General features: G+C 37.0%; 1 protein-coding gene across 7 annotated transcripts in view; it reads left to right on the top strand.

Moving 5' to 3' along the window:
• The window catches only part of CASD1 (CAS1 domain containing 1), a 44,069-nt gene extending 40,982 nt beyond the window's left edge, over window positions 1-3,087 (top strand). For all 7 annotated transcript variants that reach the window (XM_036328160.1, XM_036328157.1, XM_036328159.1 and 4 more), the window contains one exon: window positions 1,568-3,087. In XM_036328160.1, coding sequence (XP_036184053.1) covers window positions 1,568-1,834 — 267 coding nt within the window. In that variant the 3' untranslated portion in view covers window positions 1,835-3,087. The remainder of the gene's footprint in view (window positions 1-1,567) is intronic.
• Window positions 3,088-22,165: the final 19,078 nt, after the last annotated feature.

Genomic DNA, 22,165 nt, shown 5'->3' with positions numbered 1-22,165 from the left:
GATATAATTCTAGTAGATATAAATGAAGTCAGCTGAGGGGATTTTAATTTGTTCATCTCCATAATTAAATATAGTTATAATGCTTTTCATAATAAAATGCATCCTTATAATTAGAAATTTTGGGGAAATTTTAAAACTCAGTACATTTTGTATGTAATACTAATATGAAATTAATCTATAAAATTAGTTTAAAGTAGGTTTTGAAATACATTCTGAGTATTCTGAGCTGTATTTGAAACAATATTTTAAAACAATTCATATTGTAATAATAAAAGATAAATTTTAGAGCATATGATTTATTTAAAAGATACATTTTTTAGTATAAGATTTATTAAGTTGTCTTTATAATAGGGCAATAAGCCCTGGCCATGGCTAAGTGGTTAGAGCACCAGCCCCGAGCACATTAGAGTTGAGAGTTCAATTCCAGGTCAAGGGCATGTACCTGGGCTGCAGGTTTGATCCCCTGCCCTGGTCAGAATATGTGTGGGAGGCAACCAATCAATTTGTCTCTTTTTCTCACATCTCTCTATTTCCCTGTGTCTCTCTCTCGCCTCTTTCTCCCCCTCCCTCCCTTCCAATCTCTAAAAATCAACATAAAAAATATCCTCCTGTGGGGATTAACTAAAATAAAATAGGGAAATAAATGTCCCCTTTGAGTTCTTGAATAAATGTTCTATTATTTTTTAAGTCTCAGATTACATAGAATTTAAAAATCTTGATCATGAAAGACTTACCAAGTCATTCAGTGGACTAAAGAATATTTATTTTGCATGCCCCTTAATTTTTAAAGCATGAGAGTTTTATAAACTTTGAATTAATTTACTATTTAGTGTTTCTATTAAAAATATAGAAATATCATAGTCTTCATATTTGTTGAAGTAGCTTAAGCATATTTCTACTCTGATATTTTGAAGCAATGTGATGAAAGAACCACATTTGTAATTACAATAAAAATAAATAGTGGTGTTGTCTAATATATATATATATATATATATATATATATACCCATAGAACTTGAAATACACTTCAGAAACATGTGAATGTGGTCTAAAGCATTTGGCCATACATAACATGGAGACATCTAAAACACTATGCTATTTCCATTCAAAATTTATACCTACATAAACATATTCATAAATAAATATATATATAAAGAGAGAGAGAGAGAGAGAGAGAGAGTACACACATAGTTTTGTAGCTGGATACACACACACACACACACACACACACACACACACACACACACACACACGGAGTCATTCTTTACTTGAGGTCTGAATACGGGAGTCCAGATATCTGTCAACTGTCTTGCAAAGACAGGTCTCATACAAAGAATTTTATAAAGTTAGAGGGTCTCTGTGGTTTGTTTCTTGAGGACTTTGAATCAGTGCTTCCGCAAGTAGGGGTTCTGGAGAGTGGACTCTGCAGTAGGCTTTTCAGAAACAGAATTAAAAGGTTTTGGAAAAGTCTGCTAATATAATTATGCTATCAGATGTTTAAATTAGGACAAACTTTTATATTCATGGACCTTCTGTACATATCTAACTTGAAATATTTTTCCTCCTAGCTATTTACTTGCCAATATCACATATGGCTGGCAGCAGACACAAGGGGCATCTTAGTACTCATACCTGGAAACCCCATGCTCAACATCATTGTCAGCACTTTCATATTCGTTTGTGTGGCACATGAAATTTCTCAGATCACTAATGATCTTGCACAGATCATTATTCCTAAAGATAACTCATCTCTGTTGAAAAGGTTAGCATGTATAGCTGCATTTTTTTGTGGACTCCTCATCTTATCATCCATTCAAGATAAATCAAGATATTAAGTTGCTAAAATTCTAAAAAACTTAAACTCTTCAAGCTAACTGTTGACTGCTTAGAGGAGAAAAGCATCTATCTTGAGATATAATTGTATAGGTAAATAAAAATTTGTGCAGTAAGAGGACAGCTCAGTGATGTCTGTTGAACATGTGTGGTTGTATATATAGGAAATGTACATATCCGATGTGAAATACTGAAAAAAAATTGATGAAGCAGAGTGCATTGTAGAGAATTGCATGTGAAAAGTCTTTTCTACTGGATCTATATTTCCATTTATAAGTGATTTTAAGTTAACATATGAAGGCAGGGAAATAATTGCCTTTCCAGTAAAAAATATAGATAATTTAGTTAGCTTAGTGTCACACTGTTTTGATATTTACTAAATTTGTGATAATAAGATTGTCTGTACCAATATTCATTGTGGTAATTCCTACTTCATTGAAAACTTTCTCAAGAATGACTACAGTATTGTTTTCTTGCCAGATGTGCAATGGTGTGGAATGATGAACAGTATGCCTTTAATTTATGTGTTCTTGTTCTGTTGCTATGTTTCCTGACATGGTTTTCTTTCCAACTGTGGTTTTCAGATATACTAGTACAAGCTTAAATCTTTGTACACTTGGTCTCACAGAGTTGTTCTAGGCTCCATTACAGGGTTTTGTCATTGTTGATGCTATTACTTCTTTTTATAAAAAGGCCAAATTTTCTTTCCAACTCAAACATTCACCTGTTTCTTTTCCTTAAGCTATATCAGTGTAATACCAGTTACCCCTGTGGATCCATTTAATATGTTTTCCCCTGACTAATTTTGTATATTATTTCCAATGTTTGGAAAGTTCTTTATAATCATTTTATTTCTTATTACTCCCTCCTATTTTTAAAAAGTACTTATCAATCTAAACTTGTGCAGTCTAGTAAAGATTCAAGTTGTTACGATTGAGATGTATGACCTTCAGTAGAATTTTAAGTAAACCGGTGACTTTGGACAATATATGTTTTTTGTTTGGATTGGTTTGGTTTGGTATTGTTACAGCTGTTAGAGGTATAAGTTTATTTATCTGTTGTACAGATTTTATTACAACTTTTAATGTTTGAAAGATTGCACTTGTTTGCTCTTATGTGCGGGGTAAAATATATTTTCTGTTCATCATGTGTGAAAATATGGAGTAATTTAAACAGTAAATAAACGTTCTGTGGATGCTTATTTTTGTATGGCAAAGTATCAATTAAACTGTGTGTGTGCTTTTTTTAAAAATGATTGGTTTAAATGTCTAATTCATTTTCTCAAATTAAATTTGCTTTTCAAACTTAATGTAGATCACTGTGATAGTTGAAAAAGGACTAACTTAGTTATCAGAGCTTTGGAGAATAATCTGTTCAGGAAGTGTAAGCATTATGATATATTAGTAGTTTTACTTGAAGATTTTAAAAATTTAATATTTCTTTAGCACTGGATTTATGTGCGAGTGATATCTTCTCATTAATTGAGGACTATTTCTAAGACAGAAATGTGTGTTCTTTCCTTTTCTCTCTTCTTCTGCCCTTAATCTTTGACATTTCCCAGATAGACAATTGTAATGATTCATTGCTCTGCCTCCTAGACTGCAGCCTTATAAGTAGAGAATAGTATAGTTATAAATCAAAAACTTCCAAGTACTGTGATAACATTATTCTTGCTGGTGTGGCTTGCCAATGAGTAGAGTGCATTTTAATTTAGCTTGTAAGAATTGTCACCTAAAAAGATTCTTCCTGAGGAAACAATTGAAGAAGAAAGATGACCAGTATTTCTGGTTTTGGAAGCACTTTTGTCTCCAACACTGATACCTAAGAGTGAATATGTTTTCTCTCCTTTTTGAACTCAAGCCTAAAACTTAACTGGTAAACCCTGCTTCTTCATCACATGCTCTTATTTAATATCCCCCACTGCTTTATTTTGTATGTCTACACTAATAAAAGAGAAAGATGCAAATTGATCGTATCTTTGCAATGCCCACCAACCAATCAGGAGCGAGTATGCAAATTAACCAAAGATGGGTTAATTTGCATTTGCAGGCACCAAGTGGTGGGGGCAGGGCGGGACACTTGGTCACCATGGTGACTACACAGGTGTTCTGCACCGCCCCAGCCACTCAGGGCCTCTGGGCAGCGTGGGAAGGTGGAAGGGTGGCTCCAGGCCTGAGCGAAGGCGGTGCCAGCAGCCAGTGGAAGGAAGGCCCATTCTTGCACGAATCTTCATGCATCAAGCCTCTAGTAGTTATATAAAATAGTTAAAATATAATGCAATTGTAATTAAAATATGTTTTATTCGTTTTCTTTGTGAGTTTTTATGGATAAGAGATGAATATGGTAGAAGTTGCCAAATGATAACATCTGTATATGGTGTATGTTTTAATATTTTTTCTGCTCTGACGCAGATACTGACTAGTTGCTTTACTCAGTCATACCATTCTTCAGGAAAAGATGTTTAACAGAATATTTAGATATGCTGAAATTGACATAAAGCCACAGAGGTTCTCTAAACTCAGATTTTCTACAATATAAATCACATTGAGAACTCTACTATTGGCCCCAAAAGGTACTCACCTGTCTCAATTTTACCCCAATCCTTCCCTGTTTCCTCTGACAAACCTTCCCATTTTTATGAATAGGCTACATAGCATTAAAAATCCAAAGCCTTCATCTAAAACCATTCACTATACCTACAAACTAGATCCTATTATTTAAGTGCTGGTATAAAATAACCTTTATACCCTACCATTCCATTGTGAAATAAGTTGACCAGTTACAACTTTAAAGATGGGAGATTATTTCCCTCCACAAATAAGCTTAACCATTTCAAATGTTAGCATAGGGAACTTTTAAGCTTGGTAAAATTAACTTTAATGATAAGTATATCTATTTATATTCATATCTTTACTAGATTGTGAACCATTAAGGCTAAATAAATAAACCATAGGACCTAGGATAGAACCTCTATGTAATAGATACTTAATAAAAGCCAATTTGTCAAAGAATGTGCACTTCCTAGGAGAATGCGACTCCCCTCAGATTGTCCCTCCCCTTTAGATAGGAACTTCCACCAATCTAGAAAACCTTGGGAGAGCCTAGTTGGAATTTTTTATGTTGAACAGTATTACATCGCTAATATGCTACCATTTTTTACCTACACATGATAGAAATTTTGGCAGCTCAGATGGCTCAACCTAACAGCTTCTCTTGTTGAAAAAAACACCTGGTTAGTTACCTGCAGGATTGATCCTGACAACTATTTTTTAAAAAAATATATTTTATTGATTTTTTACAGAGAGGAAGGGAGAGAGGATAGAGAGTTAGAAACATCGATGAGAGAGAAACATCGATCAGCTGCCTCTTGCACACCTCCTACTGGGGATGTGCCCGCAACCAAGGTACATGCCCTTGGCCGGAATCGAACCTGGGACCTTTCAGTCCACAGGCCGATGCTCTATCCGCTGAGCCAAACCCGTTAGGGCATGATCTTGACAACTATTTTAAGAATTCTAAATATTAAGTTTGGTAATATTTAGGATGATTTTGAGGATTGGTGAGAACTTTTTAAGATACTCATATTTGAAAAGCACTTTAAATTTATATTTCCTTTTCATGAAATCTCTTCTAGTGTCATATGATATGAATTAGAAATATCATAAAACTTCCCTAAAAGTTACATCCATAAAGTAGTATAAACAAAAGACTATTTTCCAAAATTAGAGTTGAGGATATTATGAGCTATAAAATATCTAATAGATTAGTTAGAAATCACTTAAATCATTTATTTATAAAATACCATTCCAGAGCACACAAAAAATGGAATAAAATCAACATTTTAAAAAGAAATTTTTGGTTCCTAAGAAGTGTTTCTGTCATGTGTAGGGCAACGTTTTTTTTCATGCTTAAAAGTATATTTAAATTCATCTAGTTGTTTTAACTTTAACTTCACTAATACCTACTGGTGCTTATTGAAAAGACATTTGAGAGAATTTTCTAATGAAAATTGCTAAAAATAATCACAAAACTATTAACAAGATTTTAATTGTTAATTCTAGAGCTACCACAGATAGGATTATTTAACTCTCTTAATCTTCATTGCCAAAATAATAAAGGCAGAACTTAGCTGAGGGTCAATGCTCTCCAGGTCTATCACCCATCTCTTTTTAATTTGAATTTCAGCCAGGCCAATCTTGCTGTTCCTCAAATGTCATACTGTTTTTTCCCTTTGTCCCATTTCTTTTCATCTACCTAAATCCAACTTATATTTTTAAGTAGAATTTAAACTCCACCTTCTCTGTGAAACCAATACTTTATAATCCTCTTAAACTATTCTAATGTTAATTACCTGGTCTCACTATATTGTTATTTTTTTCAATTCCTGCAGTAAGATTGCAACCCCATGGTCAAGATGGCATTTTTTAGGGATATACTAATGTGCTATACACAGAGTCCATACAGAGAAGTTTGACCATCAGTTAAGTTCTGGCTTTATTTCTCCCATCTTAAAACAAAATTCCTCTCTCTTGCCTTTCCAACGCTGCTGCCTCATTTATCTTCCACATACCTGAACTGCTCTTGTCAAGATCAGCAAGCATCTCCACATTGCTAAATCCAATGACCAGTTCTCAATCTTCACCCTACTTGACCTATGAGCAGTATTTGACACAGTTCATTTACTACCTCCTTTCTCAACCATCCTCCACTGTGCTTCCCAACATCACCATTTCCTGTTTTCTCCCTACCTCGGTAGCCATTTCTTCAAGTCTTGTTTCCTAGGTCTTTTTACTGCCCTGGCCTCTGAACTGCAAATTCCCAAAGCCCAGTCTTCAGACCTTCTCTACACTTGCACCTTACATAGTATCCAGTGGTCAGCAAACTCCTTAGTCAACAGAGCCAAATATCAACAGTACAACGATTGAAATTTCTTTGAGATCCAAATTTTTTAAACTTAAACTATATAGTTAGGTACGTTGTTATTAACTTAATTAGGGTACTCCTAAGGCTTAGGAAGAGCCACACTCAAGGGGCCAAAGAGCCGCATGTGGCTTGCGAGCCGCAGTTTGCCGACCACGGATAGTCACATGACTTCATGCTGATGACTACCAAATTTTTATCTTCAGCCTGAACCCCTCCCCTGAAGTTCAAACTCCGATAACCACCTGCCTACTTTACATCACCATTTGACTATTTAAAAAACAACTCAAATTTAACAAGTCTAAACCAAAACTAAGCTTTCTTACTACTGGCCAAAACAAATGAGAACACCCACAATCTCTCCTCCATAAATGGCAATTACATCCTTCACGTTGCTCAGATTTTAAAAATTTGACTCTTTTCTCTTACACCAACATCTTATATTTTAGTAAATCTTGTCAGCTTCAACTTCATAATATAGCCATAATTCAATAATTCAACCATTTTTTCACAGCTCCAATATGATAACCCTGTTCCAAAAGACTACCAGCTCGTTCCTGCATTATTGTAATAGCTTTATTTGTCTCCATAGTTCTGACATATTTATACTTTTACTTACATACTTTTTATCTTTCATCTTCTCCCCCATTAGAACATAATCTTTCTGTTTTATTCACTATGGTATCCCCAGCTTCTAAAACAATGACTCGATTATTTGCTGTAATGAATAAATTAATGAATACTGCAAAAAATGTCAAATACCAACACCATTCAAGGCAGTTTGGCAGCCCTGCAAATGAGAAGGCAATTGGGGAAATACTTTTCCTTTCCCTTAGCCATTGGGACAAGAGGCTAAAGATATACTTTATTTAGTATTTAGGATGTTAATTTACATAATGTTATTTAAAAATTTTAACCCACTTATGTAGCCAGGTAAATAGTGGCTCTCAGCAGGGTGAGGGCCTTTCTCTCTTGATAGTAACTATCAGCAGAGCTGAGCTCCAGCCATACCAAGTAGAGCATAAGTCTTTCACTCACTGTGGGTCCTATCATTACTTATTTTCTTGCTCTATTCAAGAAAGTGTCATTGCATTTACACTATTATTTTTCTTATAGTAGAGAATTGCTTTTTTGGGCTCGTGTCACCGTCATAAGGAAAATAAAAGGATAAACCAACAAAACCATGTATATTAAAAAGAAAGATTGTACTTTTAGGGGAAATCAAAAATACTCCTGTGTTCAACAGTCAAAGTATGACTATGTCAATGAATTCTACTTTAAAAAAAGACACTGTGAAATAAACACTAAAAACAATTGCCATTAAACATGCAGAAATGTAGATATGAGTACCAGTATATGTAAAATCATATTTTTAAATATATTTTATTGATTTTTTACAGAGGGATAGAGAGTTAGAAACATCGATCAGCTGCCTCCTGCACACCCCCCACTGGGGATGTGCCTGCAGCCAAGGTACATGCCCTTGACCGGAATCGAACCTGGGACCCTTCAGTCCGCAGGCCAACACTCCATCCACTGAGCCCAACTGGTTAGGGCTATGTAAAATCATATAAATGTAGTAAATGAAAGCCTGAAATTTCAACAAGACTTGAATTTAAATACATTTTAAAAAATCATAATGCTGTGAAATTTAGATATATATTAAGTGGAAAAAAATGCATAAAAACATTTAACAGATGGTAAGTTTTAAAAACATATCCACTGATCCAGAAATTACATGCCAAAAATAAATAATCTTTTGAAAATAGAAGGCTAATTGGGAAAATTGTTATCTCCCTTAGTATATGGAGAGATGGCTGGGAACTTTAAAAGTATAATTTGTGGGACCCCAGATATTAACAATAACACCTAGTTAAATTTATTTAGGCTTTTAGCGAGAATTCTAATGTAACTCAGAAACACACCTATGTCAGGTTCATTTTAAGGAAATGGTTTATTGATTGGGTTGTGAAAATCTTAACTTTTGATATAGGCTAATATTAATAAAGTTAATAACTAATAAATATAACAGAAAGTACTATTGTGATGATTCCTGGACTTATAAAATGAAACTGAAATTAGTGATTTTTCACAAGGACAAGGAACTCAAGTCTACTCATTTCCTTCCCTGGGAATGACTTTATGCTAAAACTTTAAAAGTAGAATGCATTCTGGATATAGTCATTGATGCAAGCTGAATGTGTTCTATGGCATGTATTACAGACAGGTCAATGTTTTGTATGATGATTTAGATGTGCCACATGGGAGCCTGCTGTATGATAGGAGATTCGGTGGCACCGTACCTAGAGATTTTTGAAACTATAGAGAGAGATTGAATTTTTCACATCTTTCAAGAGAAAATGACCTTGTTAGCTTAACTGCAGAGGCTGAAATAAAGAGAGTTGATTTTGACTGAAAATACGCCCCATCTTACCAGTTTGAATATTTGTCTGTAAAGACATTCAAAATGACTGAATAAAATATATGACCTAATTTGTTCTTCATTCTTAGGATAATTGTTATTTGGGAAAACTTATTTGGCAAAGTGTATTTTGGTTCATCTTTCTCATGGGAAAAATGGTTTCCAGAAAAGAAAGTGGTGTCAACTACATTTCAAAATTGTGGGGTTGAAGACTGAATTCTAGAAAAGAGTTCTGGTTTTAATTATTATAAAAAATTAACACTGTTTGTTTTACCTTTTCATATGAATAGTGATAGTAAAAATGAATAGTAGCAGTTGTGGAAATGCCATAGATAATAGTACCAGACCCTGAATATGGCAAAATTGGAATACCTGAATTCTACATATATGTTAGGAATAGTTGCCTTAAAATATAAAAACTGTTATTCTGGTATTTTATCGATGTTCAAAAGTAATAATTATGAAGAATTTTGGGGACTACAAAACAAATCAAATGCCCCTTATCTTTAAAGGATTCAAAGATAAAATTGTACTGAACATGTCAATGAAAAATCTGCCATTTTACATCTTAGTAAAAAACTTGTATTGAGACATTTATTCCAAATTTAAGATAAACCAAGAAGAAAAAAAATGTCATAACTAAATTTATTTTTCCTTTATTTTTTAATTTGAATTTAAAATGTTTCCAATATATAAATGCTTATGTTGTATTAAAGGCTTATGCCATCATACAATAAAAACAAAGTTTGATTCTATATCTGGAATTTTTAAAAATATTTAGCCCTCTTTGATTTACTGTCTATCTACTCACAGTACATACTTGATTTTTTACTGTAGGTTTTTTTCATAAGTAGGCCAGTCTGTTTTTTTGTTTTGTTTTGTTTGACAATTTATAGGGTCAAAGTCCTGCTAATAAAAGAAATAGACTCTCCTCTGTGACACTAGATAGGTTCAGTGGCAAGATGTTTTTCCCAGAAAAACCAGGGGTTAAATGGTGACAGCATCTCTGGTGTGAAGAGAGGAGACAAGAACTAAGAACCCATCTTTTCCTCCCCTTGCCTCCTTCCATGTCATCTCTGCTTCAGGACACTATCACTTGGGAGATAAAACGTGATTGAAAAACATTTTGTGGAAGTCTGAGGGGTCTAGGACTTGGTGCACTTTCTCAGAGACTACAAAATTTAACGTGGAGCCCGGGCAAGTGGCTCAGTGGTTGAGGGTCAGCGTATGAACCAGGAGGTCATGGTTTGGTTCCCAGACAGGGCACAGACATGGGTTGCAGGCTTGATCCCCAGTAGGGGACGTGCAGGAGGCAGCCGATGGATACTTTTTCATCACTGATGTTTCTATCTTTCCCTCTCCCTTTCTTTCTGAAATCAATAAAAATATGTTTTAAAAATGTAAAGTGAAAAATTATAAAGAAATAATACCTGGCAAGATTATCCAAGAAAAAATTTAAATAGAGTAATGTAAGGGGTAGGTGTTGTCCAATTAGATATTTATACACATTATTAACTGTGTATAAGTATCTAATTATAACAGTGTGGAATAATAGATGCAAAAATATATAGATTAATAGAAAGAAGAGGAAACAAACATTTTAATTCAGAAGATATTAAAATAAGGTAATAATTTGATTTCACATTACTAGGGAAAGAGAAATATTCTTTAGTTCTGAGATATTTGCTTTAACACTGGAGGTGGTGGCAGTAAATCCCTTTCTTACTCTATATAATACCAAAAGACATTTAAGATGATTAATGGGTTTAAAGTTGTCAAATACCAAGTAAAAAATGTATGTGACTATCTCAAAATGAGGAAAGACTCATTCAGTAGGGATAAAGCAAAAGGTAAAACCAGAATTGCTACATTCCATTGCGCAGAAATTTAAAACCAATATGCCAAAAGATAAAAAGAGAAAAAAATACAAGCAAAAAAAATTTTAGCACGAGTATTTGACAAAAACTTAATATTCTGAGTATATAGAGAGCTCTTAAACGTTTAGGAAAAAAACACAAAATATTTTCCAAATTTCAGTTAGCTTTCGATTAATTCTATATAGAAGGTCACTTCATTCAGATACTTTGATGTTCATTATGCAAATAATTTAACTTGGATGAACATCAGGAAATCATCATACTCAGAGCTGAGCTTTCTATGGATGCTTTTCAGGAGTTGGGGGAGGAGATTTTTTAATGGCCCCTATGTTTAGTTATGCCTTCCTTACCCTTTTTCCAGACTAATATTAATTAACACTCAGTTACATTGAGCAGAAATTTGGAAACTAAATGGCCCATCTGTCCGTGTAAGTGTGCATATTCATTTTTTTTTTTATTCCTAGAGAGAATCTTGGTTGAGCTTTAGTGTATTCCCTCAGAAATACTGATTATTGGACTCTTAAACTTCTCCCAAAAGATGTCCCTCCTATACTGGTTCAATGCCCTATTAAGACCACTTTTTTCCTTAGGTCCCTGGAACACTGAACTCCAGGTGGAGGTTATTCAGTATTGAACTCCCAGCTACCTCATGTCTATCGGCTGTGGGTCTGGCTGTGGCAAACAGTATTTATAAAGGGACATTAAGGATTTTCTGTTTGCCTTTTATCATTTCCTCAGATCCTTTAAAATGTACCCCATAATTAAGCCAGGCTACACCTAGCAAAGTCCACCTGTACGTTTATCTTCATTATATAATCCTAGAATTTCTCTTTGGTGTGAAGCCATTCGTCAGCATTGAGGGCACTCTACAAAGCAGTTTTATGAAATTCATCACTGTGTCAACTCTAAGAATGTTGATTACATTGCACAATGGCCTCTTTATGTGACTCTCAAGGATAATGTCATGTTGGACTTTGTATTGGCATATTTGTCTTTCTCCTGCACAGTTCATTTGCTACTATCTTATGGACACTGAGTTGGCTTTTCATGTTTGCTGATAAAAAGCTAGAACTAGAGTTGTGCTCCATCCCAGAGAACAGGCACTTTGGTCTGCATTATTTACTCATTGTTGGCCCCTTTTTCCATCTCATTTACTTCAGATGATGTTATCTGGCTATATTCTGACCAGCTCACTACCTGTGAGCTGTCTTACATCATTTTTTTTGGAACAAGGCCATGTGGTGGTCATAAGTGTTTTTTTCAGACCATACCAGTCAGGATGAGCAATGGAGGCCTATCCTGAGTAGCTCATAAATGTCCCAAGAGCAAATTGTGGTCACAGCTCACCACAATTCATAAAAACGAGGCCAAGAGTTCTCCTTCTGTTCCCACCACGTTATCTTCTTTCTTCTCAGCCAATGCTCTTCCCTGGAAACAATGCTTTTGTTTCTAAGATTACCAGACATTCTACTGCTATCTGTTGATTCCTTCCCTAACAGCCAATTTTGTTTCCATTTTGGAGCTTACTGCTCTGAGGATCAGATGCCAGGCCACAGCCTCAAGATGTTGGTACACATTTGCCCCGAAGACAGGGCAGTGACCTCTTCTGTGGACACTTGCTTCTTACAGCCATGTCATCAGCTATTGCTCTGAGAGCAGCTGGCTTGGACAAGTGGCTTCCTTTTGGACCATGAATCAGATGTGCACTCCCCACTAGAATGTGGTGTCAGTGCCCCATTGTTCCTGGAGGGTTCAGGAAAATTCCTGTTTCTTGTGGCTTCAATGTTCCTAGCCCTTCAGAAACAACCTGATGAAGGAGAGTAAGGGCTGCCTTACCCTCACCCTACCCCTACACACAGAAGTAGGAGGCTCTAACCGTGAATTTCCAATCTGTGACCTGGGGCAGAGCAGTGAGCCTCTCGGCAGAGAAGCGAGTGGCAAGATGGAACTGGGAGGAGCTTTGAGGAGACCGCTCAAGATAGGCGGTTACACTACTTTCCTCCTTTCCCCCTTTTGCATATACCCTAAGAGAAGGCGATGTTAAAGAGGCCTCTTCAATGCAAAGGCCAGAAAAGGCCTCTCTGAGGAGATCATACAGGGTGGGGCAAAAGTAAGTTTGCAGTTGTTAGTAGAGAAAATAATATAACAAATAAGAATATAAGAATAAACTGTTTCATGTATTCATAACTGTAAACCTACTTTTGCCCCACCTTATATTTTTGTTTTTTAATCTTTATTGTTGAAACTATTACATATGTCTCTCCACCCCTCACATTGATCCCTTCTAGCCTGTCCTCCCCCCCTACCCCAGGCCTTCACCACCCTATTGTCTATGTCCATGGGTTATGCATAGATGCATGCAAGTTCTTCCCACCCACCCACCCCCACCTGCCCACTGCTATTCCAACACTCAGTTCCATGTTTCTATGTCTCTGGATCTATTTTATTCATCACCTTATTCTACCCCCACCCTATATATTTTAAGAAAATTGCTTACAAAGCAAAAGCACCATAAGCAAAGCAAAGACAGATTGAAAAAAAACTATTTGTCTATCTCATATCATAGACAGAGGGCTAATCTCCCAAACATGTAAAGAATTCCTCTAAGTCAATAAGAAAAGGGCTACCCATAGGTAAATGGGCAAGCAGTATAAGTAAACTGTTCACAAAAATAAAAATATTCATTCCTTTAAGTATATGGCAAGAAGCAAACCCTTAACACATGTTGGGTTTGTGGGGCTGCAGGACACAAGCATTGGCGCATTGCTGGTTGGAAGTAGAAATTGCTGGGGTCCCTAAAGGAGAGTGATTTTATTGTAAATGTCAAAATTATAATGCATATACCCTATGACTCAGTAGTCCCACATCTGGGAACTTATACAGATACTCATATTGGTAAAAAATGACATATAAATAAGGCTATTCACTGTAGTAATATTTGCAATAGTAATTGGTTGGAACTCATTAATAAGGAAATGGTGGATTTCCTTATTAATGAGGAAATCATGGATCAATATGGAAACTAATAAGAGAATGGGGCATTGTCGATGTGGCCCTCATGCCATGTAACACTATGCTATGGTAACAAAGAACATGAAAATGACACATCAACAGGGAAAGATCTCCGAGGAATATTGCTAAGTTTGTTAAAAAGGTCAGAAACCTGGATTACATGGTGTATTTTAGGTTGAGAGGGGGATTAGGAACATACATTGTTATTTCTTTGTATGGTGTAAGGGAACTTTGTAAGAATACATAAAAAACTAGTCAAAGTGGCTACATGTGGTGGGGAAGCAGTAATCATGACAATTTAGCTGATGAGGGACTATGGAGGAAAATAAAACTTTTCACTATCTTCCTTTAATATTCTTTGGGTTTTAAGTCATCTAAATATATTCCCTACTCAAAAACAAATGCATAAAAAGAAATAATGAAGGGAGATGACCTGAAAGGAGGACGCCACGGGACACGGCCTGGCGCCAGTATACATTCCTATTTCGGCTATCGCCACATCTCTCCCCTGGTATTTTAAAGATGACCAGAATGTTGAGAGAGAGGCTTACCAGCCCTCTGGTGTCTTCTTTCTATCTCCCCTTATAACTCCACTGGTATTTTTGAGGCTAGTACCTTGCCAAAAATGAAGTGTACACACACGCTTCATGCGGGAAGTGATGGGCAATTTTCATTTTTGTTCCCGTACTATGCCTGTTCCTTGTGCACGTCCCGTTTCTGATAATATTAGAACCCTGAGGGAGGAATGAAAGATAACCTCTGGACAGGAAGAAGCAGAAGGTAAAAGGTCTACATCAGTAGAAAAGAAAACCTGGAGGATTACAGTGTGTTAGAAAAATAAATCCTCACGCGAAATGATCATAAACAAAATAACATTAAAATAGGACGGAAGTAGCACCATTAAATATTATAGTTGGCAGAATACATGAGAAAGTGTAAAACCGCTGTGGTGATGTGTGGCGTTCAGCTAGCTATTCTGTTTGGTTGATTGAATGTGCAAATTTAAACATTAACTGACAGGGGACCTACAGAGAGGGGAAACGTTTCCTTGGCAGAGTGGAAGCCAGAAGACCCATGTGCTGCCGCCACACCATGAGGAGCGTGGGGGTGGGGAAGACCTGGCCAAGTAGCTCCGTAGAAAAAACTTGGAATGTGCTCTTAATCGTAGACAGATGGAACACTGGTGGCCCAGATTTCTCCTCCATGCAGCACAGACTCAATCATTTTATTCCAAAAAATGTCTAAGGAAGGTGTAACCAAAAACCCACTGTGGCACGTTACAAAAAGAAAGAAAGAAAAAAGGAAAAAAACTCCATAAAGTTCCCATAGAGTGACCGGCTTTGAGCAGTGCTGCTTCCTGATGTGCCCTCCAAGTTAAACTATTTATGTAATAGAGCCCAAAGTAACGGAATGGAAGCTATGTTCTATACGGAATCATAAATTATAAACTGGCCATAACTTGGAGGAAATCTTTGCCTTTTTAAATACAAATAAATAAAATTATGAGATTTTTATTTAAGACCATTAAAAGGAGGCTTATTTATTTTTTAATTTTTTTTCAATTTGCCTGTTAATTTATGGCGTTTCTCTTAATCAAGAGAAATATTTTTTAATAAATGAGTATTACAATTGTATGCGTTTTGCTTTCTTTTTTCAATATCTGTTTAAGCTCTTTCTGTATCAGAGATTAGATAAAAATTAGATTGTATTTTCCCTCCTTCCCTTGCTTAAAACTCTTTTTATTTTATTATCAATTCTCATAAAACTTTATTGCCAGTTTTTTCTTCTGGCCCTTTGATATAGCATATGAATTTAACTCTAAATTGCTGGGTTTTGTTTATTTATTTATTTATTTATTTATTTATTTATTTTCAGAGAGGAAGGCAGAGGGAGAGAGAGATAGAAACATCAATAATGAGAGAGAATCATCGATCGACTGGCTGCCTCCTGCACACCTACTGGGGATGGTGCCCGCATCCCCGGGCATGTGCCCTGACGGGGACTCCAACATTGAGCTCCTGGTTCATAGGTCGACACTCAACCACTGAGCCACACTGGCCGGGCGATTTCTGGGTTTCTTTATCATCACCGAGTACAGACACTTCCCTCGTTACCTTTTGTGGTGGCAAGGGAGGTGTGCTGCTCAGATCGCCTTTCAAAAGCCTCACTGTAAGAAGGGGCCCCATTGGGAAGGGGTAAATGACCCTGGGAGGGGCTGCGTTTACACATTGGCCGATGGGGAGAGTGTGCGTGTGTAGAACTGAGCTTATCCACTTGGCTCTACTCAGCACTCCCTTGTGCTAGAGTCACTGCTAAAAAGGAGCATGATTTCCAAGCGCTCAGACCCTTTGGGAAGGAGAGTTTGGGTGAGAGCTCCAGATGGGCCTGCAGAGCTCAGGGCAAGAAGAACTCGCAGTGCCGTTAGTGATGGGACTAACTGCAGAGAGAGGGACTGTGTTTTGTCCTATACACCTCTCCTTTTAGGATTTACTTTCAGAAAGAGTGGCCCCCGGAAATCATATAGGACGAATTCCCTGACAAGATGTGGCGGTGGGTTTGTGTACAACACCAGGCGTGAATGTGGTGGCCATGGAGAAGCCCAGTTCACATGTCCCTTCAAGAGAACCCGACGTAAAGAAGGAAACAGCAGACATGCTCCAGATCCTGCGCCGTGGCATCGACCTCCTGCTCCGGCTGGGCTGCTCCCGGCCAACAAAGAGCATGCTGGCAGGCCACACACCAAGCTATTCCCTGAGGCAGGACTCCCCTGGGGGTCATCTGATCTGGGCTCCTCAGCAGGCGGGCTGCACCTCTCTGTCCCACGCACCCCAAAGCTCCTCTGACCCACATTCCCAGCCTTTCTGCTCTCCTTTCATAGATGCGTTGTGGTTGGAGGGAACGAGGGCAAGCAAAATGACTAAGGAAGTTTGAGCTTGAACATTTTATGTAAAAGATTATAATCAAGTGGCAACTGGGGGAAGTATTTAAAATTAGACCAAGGGTTATCATCCTTGCTATACAGAGAGCACTTACAGATTACCAAGAAAAAGACAAGTTTTAAGTTACATATCGATAAAGAAAAAAAAATCAGCATTTTATTAAGAGAAAAATTGAAAACTGAAAATGACTAATTATGGCTTCATTCTCCTATTGACTCAACCACCAAAACATTATTTTCCCTCAAAGAATCCTTTAGCTTATGAATGAGGGTTTCCCAGAGCTTAGATACAGGGTGGGGCAAAAGTAGAGTACATGAAACACAGAGTTTATTCTTGTATTATTTATGAATTATTGTATTATTTTCCATATGAACAACTACAAACCTACCAACAACTACCAACCCTGTACTATTTTTCCCCCATACATACATACCTATGATAAAGTTTAATTTATAGGTTAGGTACAGTAAGATATTAACAACAATAACTAAGAGTAAAATAGAACAATTGTCACAATGTACTGTAATAGAAGTTATGTGAATGTGGTCTTTCTCTCAAAATAGCTTACTACACTGAACTCACCTTCTCACTTAAAAGAAGCACCTTATAGCTCTTCTTTGGTACATCTTAATTGCCAATATCACTACTCTTGTGCTTTTAGGAGCCATTATTAAGAATTACTTGACACAAGCACTGTGATACCACCACAGTCGATCCAATAACCCAGATGGCTACCAAGTGACTAGCAGACAAGTATTGCATACAACGTGGGTTCCCTAGACAAAGGGATGACTCACATCCCACGCGGGATGAAGAAAGATGACACAAGATTTCATTAGGATTCTCAGAATGGCGTGCATTTAAAAAACATGTGAATTTTCATTTCTGAAATTGTCCATCTAATATTTTCAGACCATGATTGACCTTGGGTAACTGAAACTACGGAAAGTGAAGGCGCAGATAGGAGGAACTACCATACCATGTTGTAAACAACAGTGTAGGGACTACATGGCAAGGAACGAGGTTGTCCTCGACCTATAGCCACCAAGACAACAAGCACTTCAATACTACCACCACAAGGGATGAATTTTTCCACCAATCAGTGAGCTTGATTCTCCTGACTCTCAAGTAAGATCACAGCCCAGACCAACACCTTGATTTCATCCTGGTGAGACCCTGAGCAGAGGACTCACCAAATCCATACCCAGACTCCAGGCACATGGAATCTGTAAGATAATTCATTTGTTTTGTTCTAAGCTGCTAAATTTGTGAAAATTTCTGTATAGCAACTGAAAACAAATCAATTACTGCTATATGTCCCCTAAGCCTTCTTTTTTTTTTTTTTTTAAGGAAGCATGCATCGTATTTATCAAGTCCCTGTCCCACCATTCTGTGATGGGTTCCGGGAGTGGGGCATATTACTCACGGTTTTAGTATATACGTTTCCGTATCAAGAGGAGTCACATCCAAGGAGAACCATCGTAGCCTGACATAGATCATAAAATTCTGCACTTTGTAAGCTGTTGCCATGTTTGGATGTGAATTTGGAGTCCTGAAAAGGCTTTAGTGTATTTTGCCTGTGGAAGGAACATAAATAATCAGGGCTAGTGTGCAGACTGTGGTAGATTGATTGCAACAATGGTCTCCGTGAATAGCCACCCCATATTCACAGTCAACCCTGTAATCTTATATTCTTCTACTGCTCAGATTTAGGGCTCAGCCAGGTTTGACCAGTGGGATATTAGCAAATGCATCACAAAGAGTGGCTTGAAAGAAGATGTGCATCTGCTGCTAATCCTTTGTATGATTGAGTTACTCTTGTCTGTGTTTCTGCCATGCTATGAGATCATCTCCATGCCAGCCCAATTAAGTGCGATAAATTGGGAAGAACGCAATTTATCTCCCATCCTGGCTGAAGCCATCCTAGGTGAGCCAGTAGTCAGTCAACTCCAGGACATATGAGGAAATCCAACTTAGACTTGAAGAAACTTCCAATCAAACCTAGCCTAAATAGTTGACCCACAGTGACCTAAAAAAAAAAAATGCTTATTATTTTGTTGGAGTGATTTGTTACCCAGCAGAATTGTAACAGTAAATGACACACCAAAAAATAATATACATAGCATAATCTAGTTGAAGGCTACATCTCCTGTCCCATTTTTTATTTTTAGGCCCTTGGCATCACAAAATTGACTTTGTAGGCTTGTGAGTCACTCTGATGCAGTGTTGGTGGACATGATAGCTCAGAACTCTTTTAAGATAGACCTTAAGCTTCTAATCCATGATTACCATCTATCAAAATGTGGCATTAATGCATATTGCTGAGTATCACTAGGAATTCCATGGACAGTCAATAAAGAATTCTTTTGTCTAAATGACTCTGACTACTTGGCTTGGCCTAGGACAGTGGTCGGCAAACTGCGGCTCGCGAGCTACATGTGGCTCTTTGGCCCCTTGAGTGTGGCTCTTCCACAAAATACCAACTTCTGCACAGGGGCCATGAAGTTTCAATCTCACTGTACGTGTGCGCCCGCACGTGGTATCTTGTGGAAGAGCCACACTCAAGGGGCCAAAGAGCCGCATGTGGCTCGCAAGCCGCAGTTTGCCGACCACTGGCCTAGGAGCATATGATCTCACATTCAGATCCCCAAACACGTTGAGCGAGTTTAAGTATTCATTTCAATTTTTCAATAATGTTCTCACAGGAGGAATCACCACAGATACATTAGGCCATTACCCCTACTATTTACTTTTGCAATGTGTTTGCTCTCCTTGAGGTTTGTCTAAGATAGCCCCTTGTTACACATTCACCTAAAACAAGACCCCTGGACTCCATTATCTTTAAACGTGACAGAACCTTTGAACACTTTGCACAGATATAGATATTACCAACCATTTGTATACATACCTAGTTAACGTTTTACTAAGACTATCTGTTGTAGCCAATTATATTTGTCTCAGAGACTTACCACAAACTTATATACACAAACATTTGGCAGATGGCATTGACATTTCTGAGATGGCACATCTACCTTGCTCTTTAGTCTAGTGGGAATGGGCCTTTTAACCAGAAAAAAAAAATGTTCATAATGAAACTCTTGATTTTGTCCTTGATAATTATTCTTTACTCAGCCTTCTCAAGCTCAGAAAATGCATCAAAAATACACCCAGGAACTAAGGCCATAACTCTGGAAGTCAGCTTTTTTCCTCCTTCCGCACATTTCTACTCTATCAGCAAATACTATTAATTCTATGTACAAAAAGGGTCCTCAAACACAAACACTTCTACCCGTTATTTTATTCTCCATTCTCCTGGACGGTTACTTTTTCTTCCTCTACATTACCTTTTTGCCCTTTTAGCCATCCTTTATATTTTAGTTAGATGCTATTTCTAAGAACTTTTATTTTCAGATAATTTTATTTTGAGCTAATTTCAGAGTTGTAAAAAGTTACTGTTTCTCCCCCCCCCCATGTAATTGCCAAAATATATTGATAAAATAGGATCTCAGAGAGGTATTTGCACACCCATGCTCACTACACCATTATTTACAATAACCAAGATGTGGGAGCAACACTAATGCACATCAGCAGATGAATTGTAAAAAATATGTTATATAGATACGCAATGAAATATTAGCCACCTTTGAAAAGAAGGAAACTCTGTCATATGCTTCAGTATAGATGAAACTCAAGGACATTACGCTAAGTGAAATAAAACCAGACAAATACTACATGATCTCACTTATATTTGGAATCTTAAAAAGTTGAACTTATAAAAGCACAGAGTAGGATGATGAGTGCCAAGGGGAACAATGTAAGGGGAGATGTTGAGACCATGTAAATATCCTACTATACTATGGACATAGAAGATGTGTGTATACATGTATACATCCATATATTTTCTATCTTTGTCCATTGGGAGTCTAGTGCCCAGATCTTGGTTTCCATATAATGATATATTTATGGTTCTGCTGTTAAACGGGTATTTCTATGGTGCTTACAAAAATCATGATTTTATAGTTCCATTATATCTTCCACATTACTTGGCATAAGTAATGTGGAAGATAGAAGAAAGCATTCATTATTACTATAAGAAAGCATTCATTCATTCATTAATATCAGTATAGATTCAGGGACTCTTATAATGCACTATTTATAATACGGTACTACATTTATTTTGTTAACCAAATTGTCTCAGTTTTGGCCAGTGTGAGCCCCTTCTAGCCATCTCCTCAATTATTTTAGTAAACTTCCATTACTCTTTGAGCATTTTCTTATCTTTTTTGGCACAAGAAGATGTCCTGAGTTGCTGTAGTATTTTCCCTGCCCCAGCGCTGAAATCAGCCATTCCCTCAGAGCCCTGGCTCCCAGAAACCAAGATCTGGCTGCCAGGTGATGTGAGGCATTGCTGCTCTTGGGCTCTCTCAGTAGACCGAACTAGAAAATATGCAGTTGTATGTACACACACACACACACACACACACACTTTCTATCGTCTGTTTATTAAAAAGAAGGGCTCATAGCGATCCCTCTGATTCCATTCCCACACTAAAGAGCTCATTTGTGCCTTTCCCCTCTCCAGTTTATAAGTCCCTTCTCCAAAGGTGACAAGCATAGCTTCCATTATCCACAAAATCTTTCCTTATTTGCACCTAAAAGACAAACTGGTTTTCAGAACTGTGAACACTACCACAGTAAAAAACAAAACAAACAAGAAACCTAACTTACTGGCGTATACTATTTATTTATAGTTCCTGTTGTTTTTACCTCAAACAGATAGTCAAAACACTATATTCCAATTACATGAGTTCTACCTGCACCACTTGGGTATGTATTCATTTTGCACACAGCTGGATTCATTTTTTAAGTTCTTTTTAATGTTTCATTGCAGTTGACATTCAATATACAGGGTGTCCCCCAAAACATGCGTACACACTTTAACAGCTGATAGCTCAACTTTGAAAATAAAATTTAATTTAATAAACACTGTCTTTATAATTAATCAAAGTGTGTGTATACATTTTTGGGGTATTAGTTTATATAATATATGTTGGTTTCAGGCATACAGCATAGTGGTTAGACATGAATATGGTTCTAAGAGTTAGAATCATACCAAAAATACTCAGAGCAGAATCACTTTTCTGCTCCCATCCCTCCTCCCAA

The sequence above is a fragment of the Myotis myotis genome, unplaced genomic scaffold (assembly GCF_014108235.1).
Source record: "Myotis myotis isolate mMyoMyo1 unplaced genomic scaffold, mMyoMyo1.p scaffold_m19_p_11, whole genome shotgun sequence".
NCBI classification, from domain to species: Eukaryota; Metazoa; Chordata; class Mammalia; order Chiroptera; family Vespertilionidae; genus Myotis; species Myotis myotis.
Note: the sequence above shows the minus strand (reverse complement) of the source record. Positions and strands in the feature narration are given on the sequence as shown.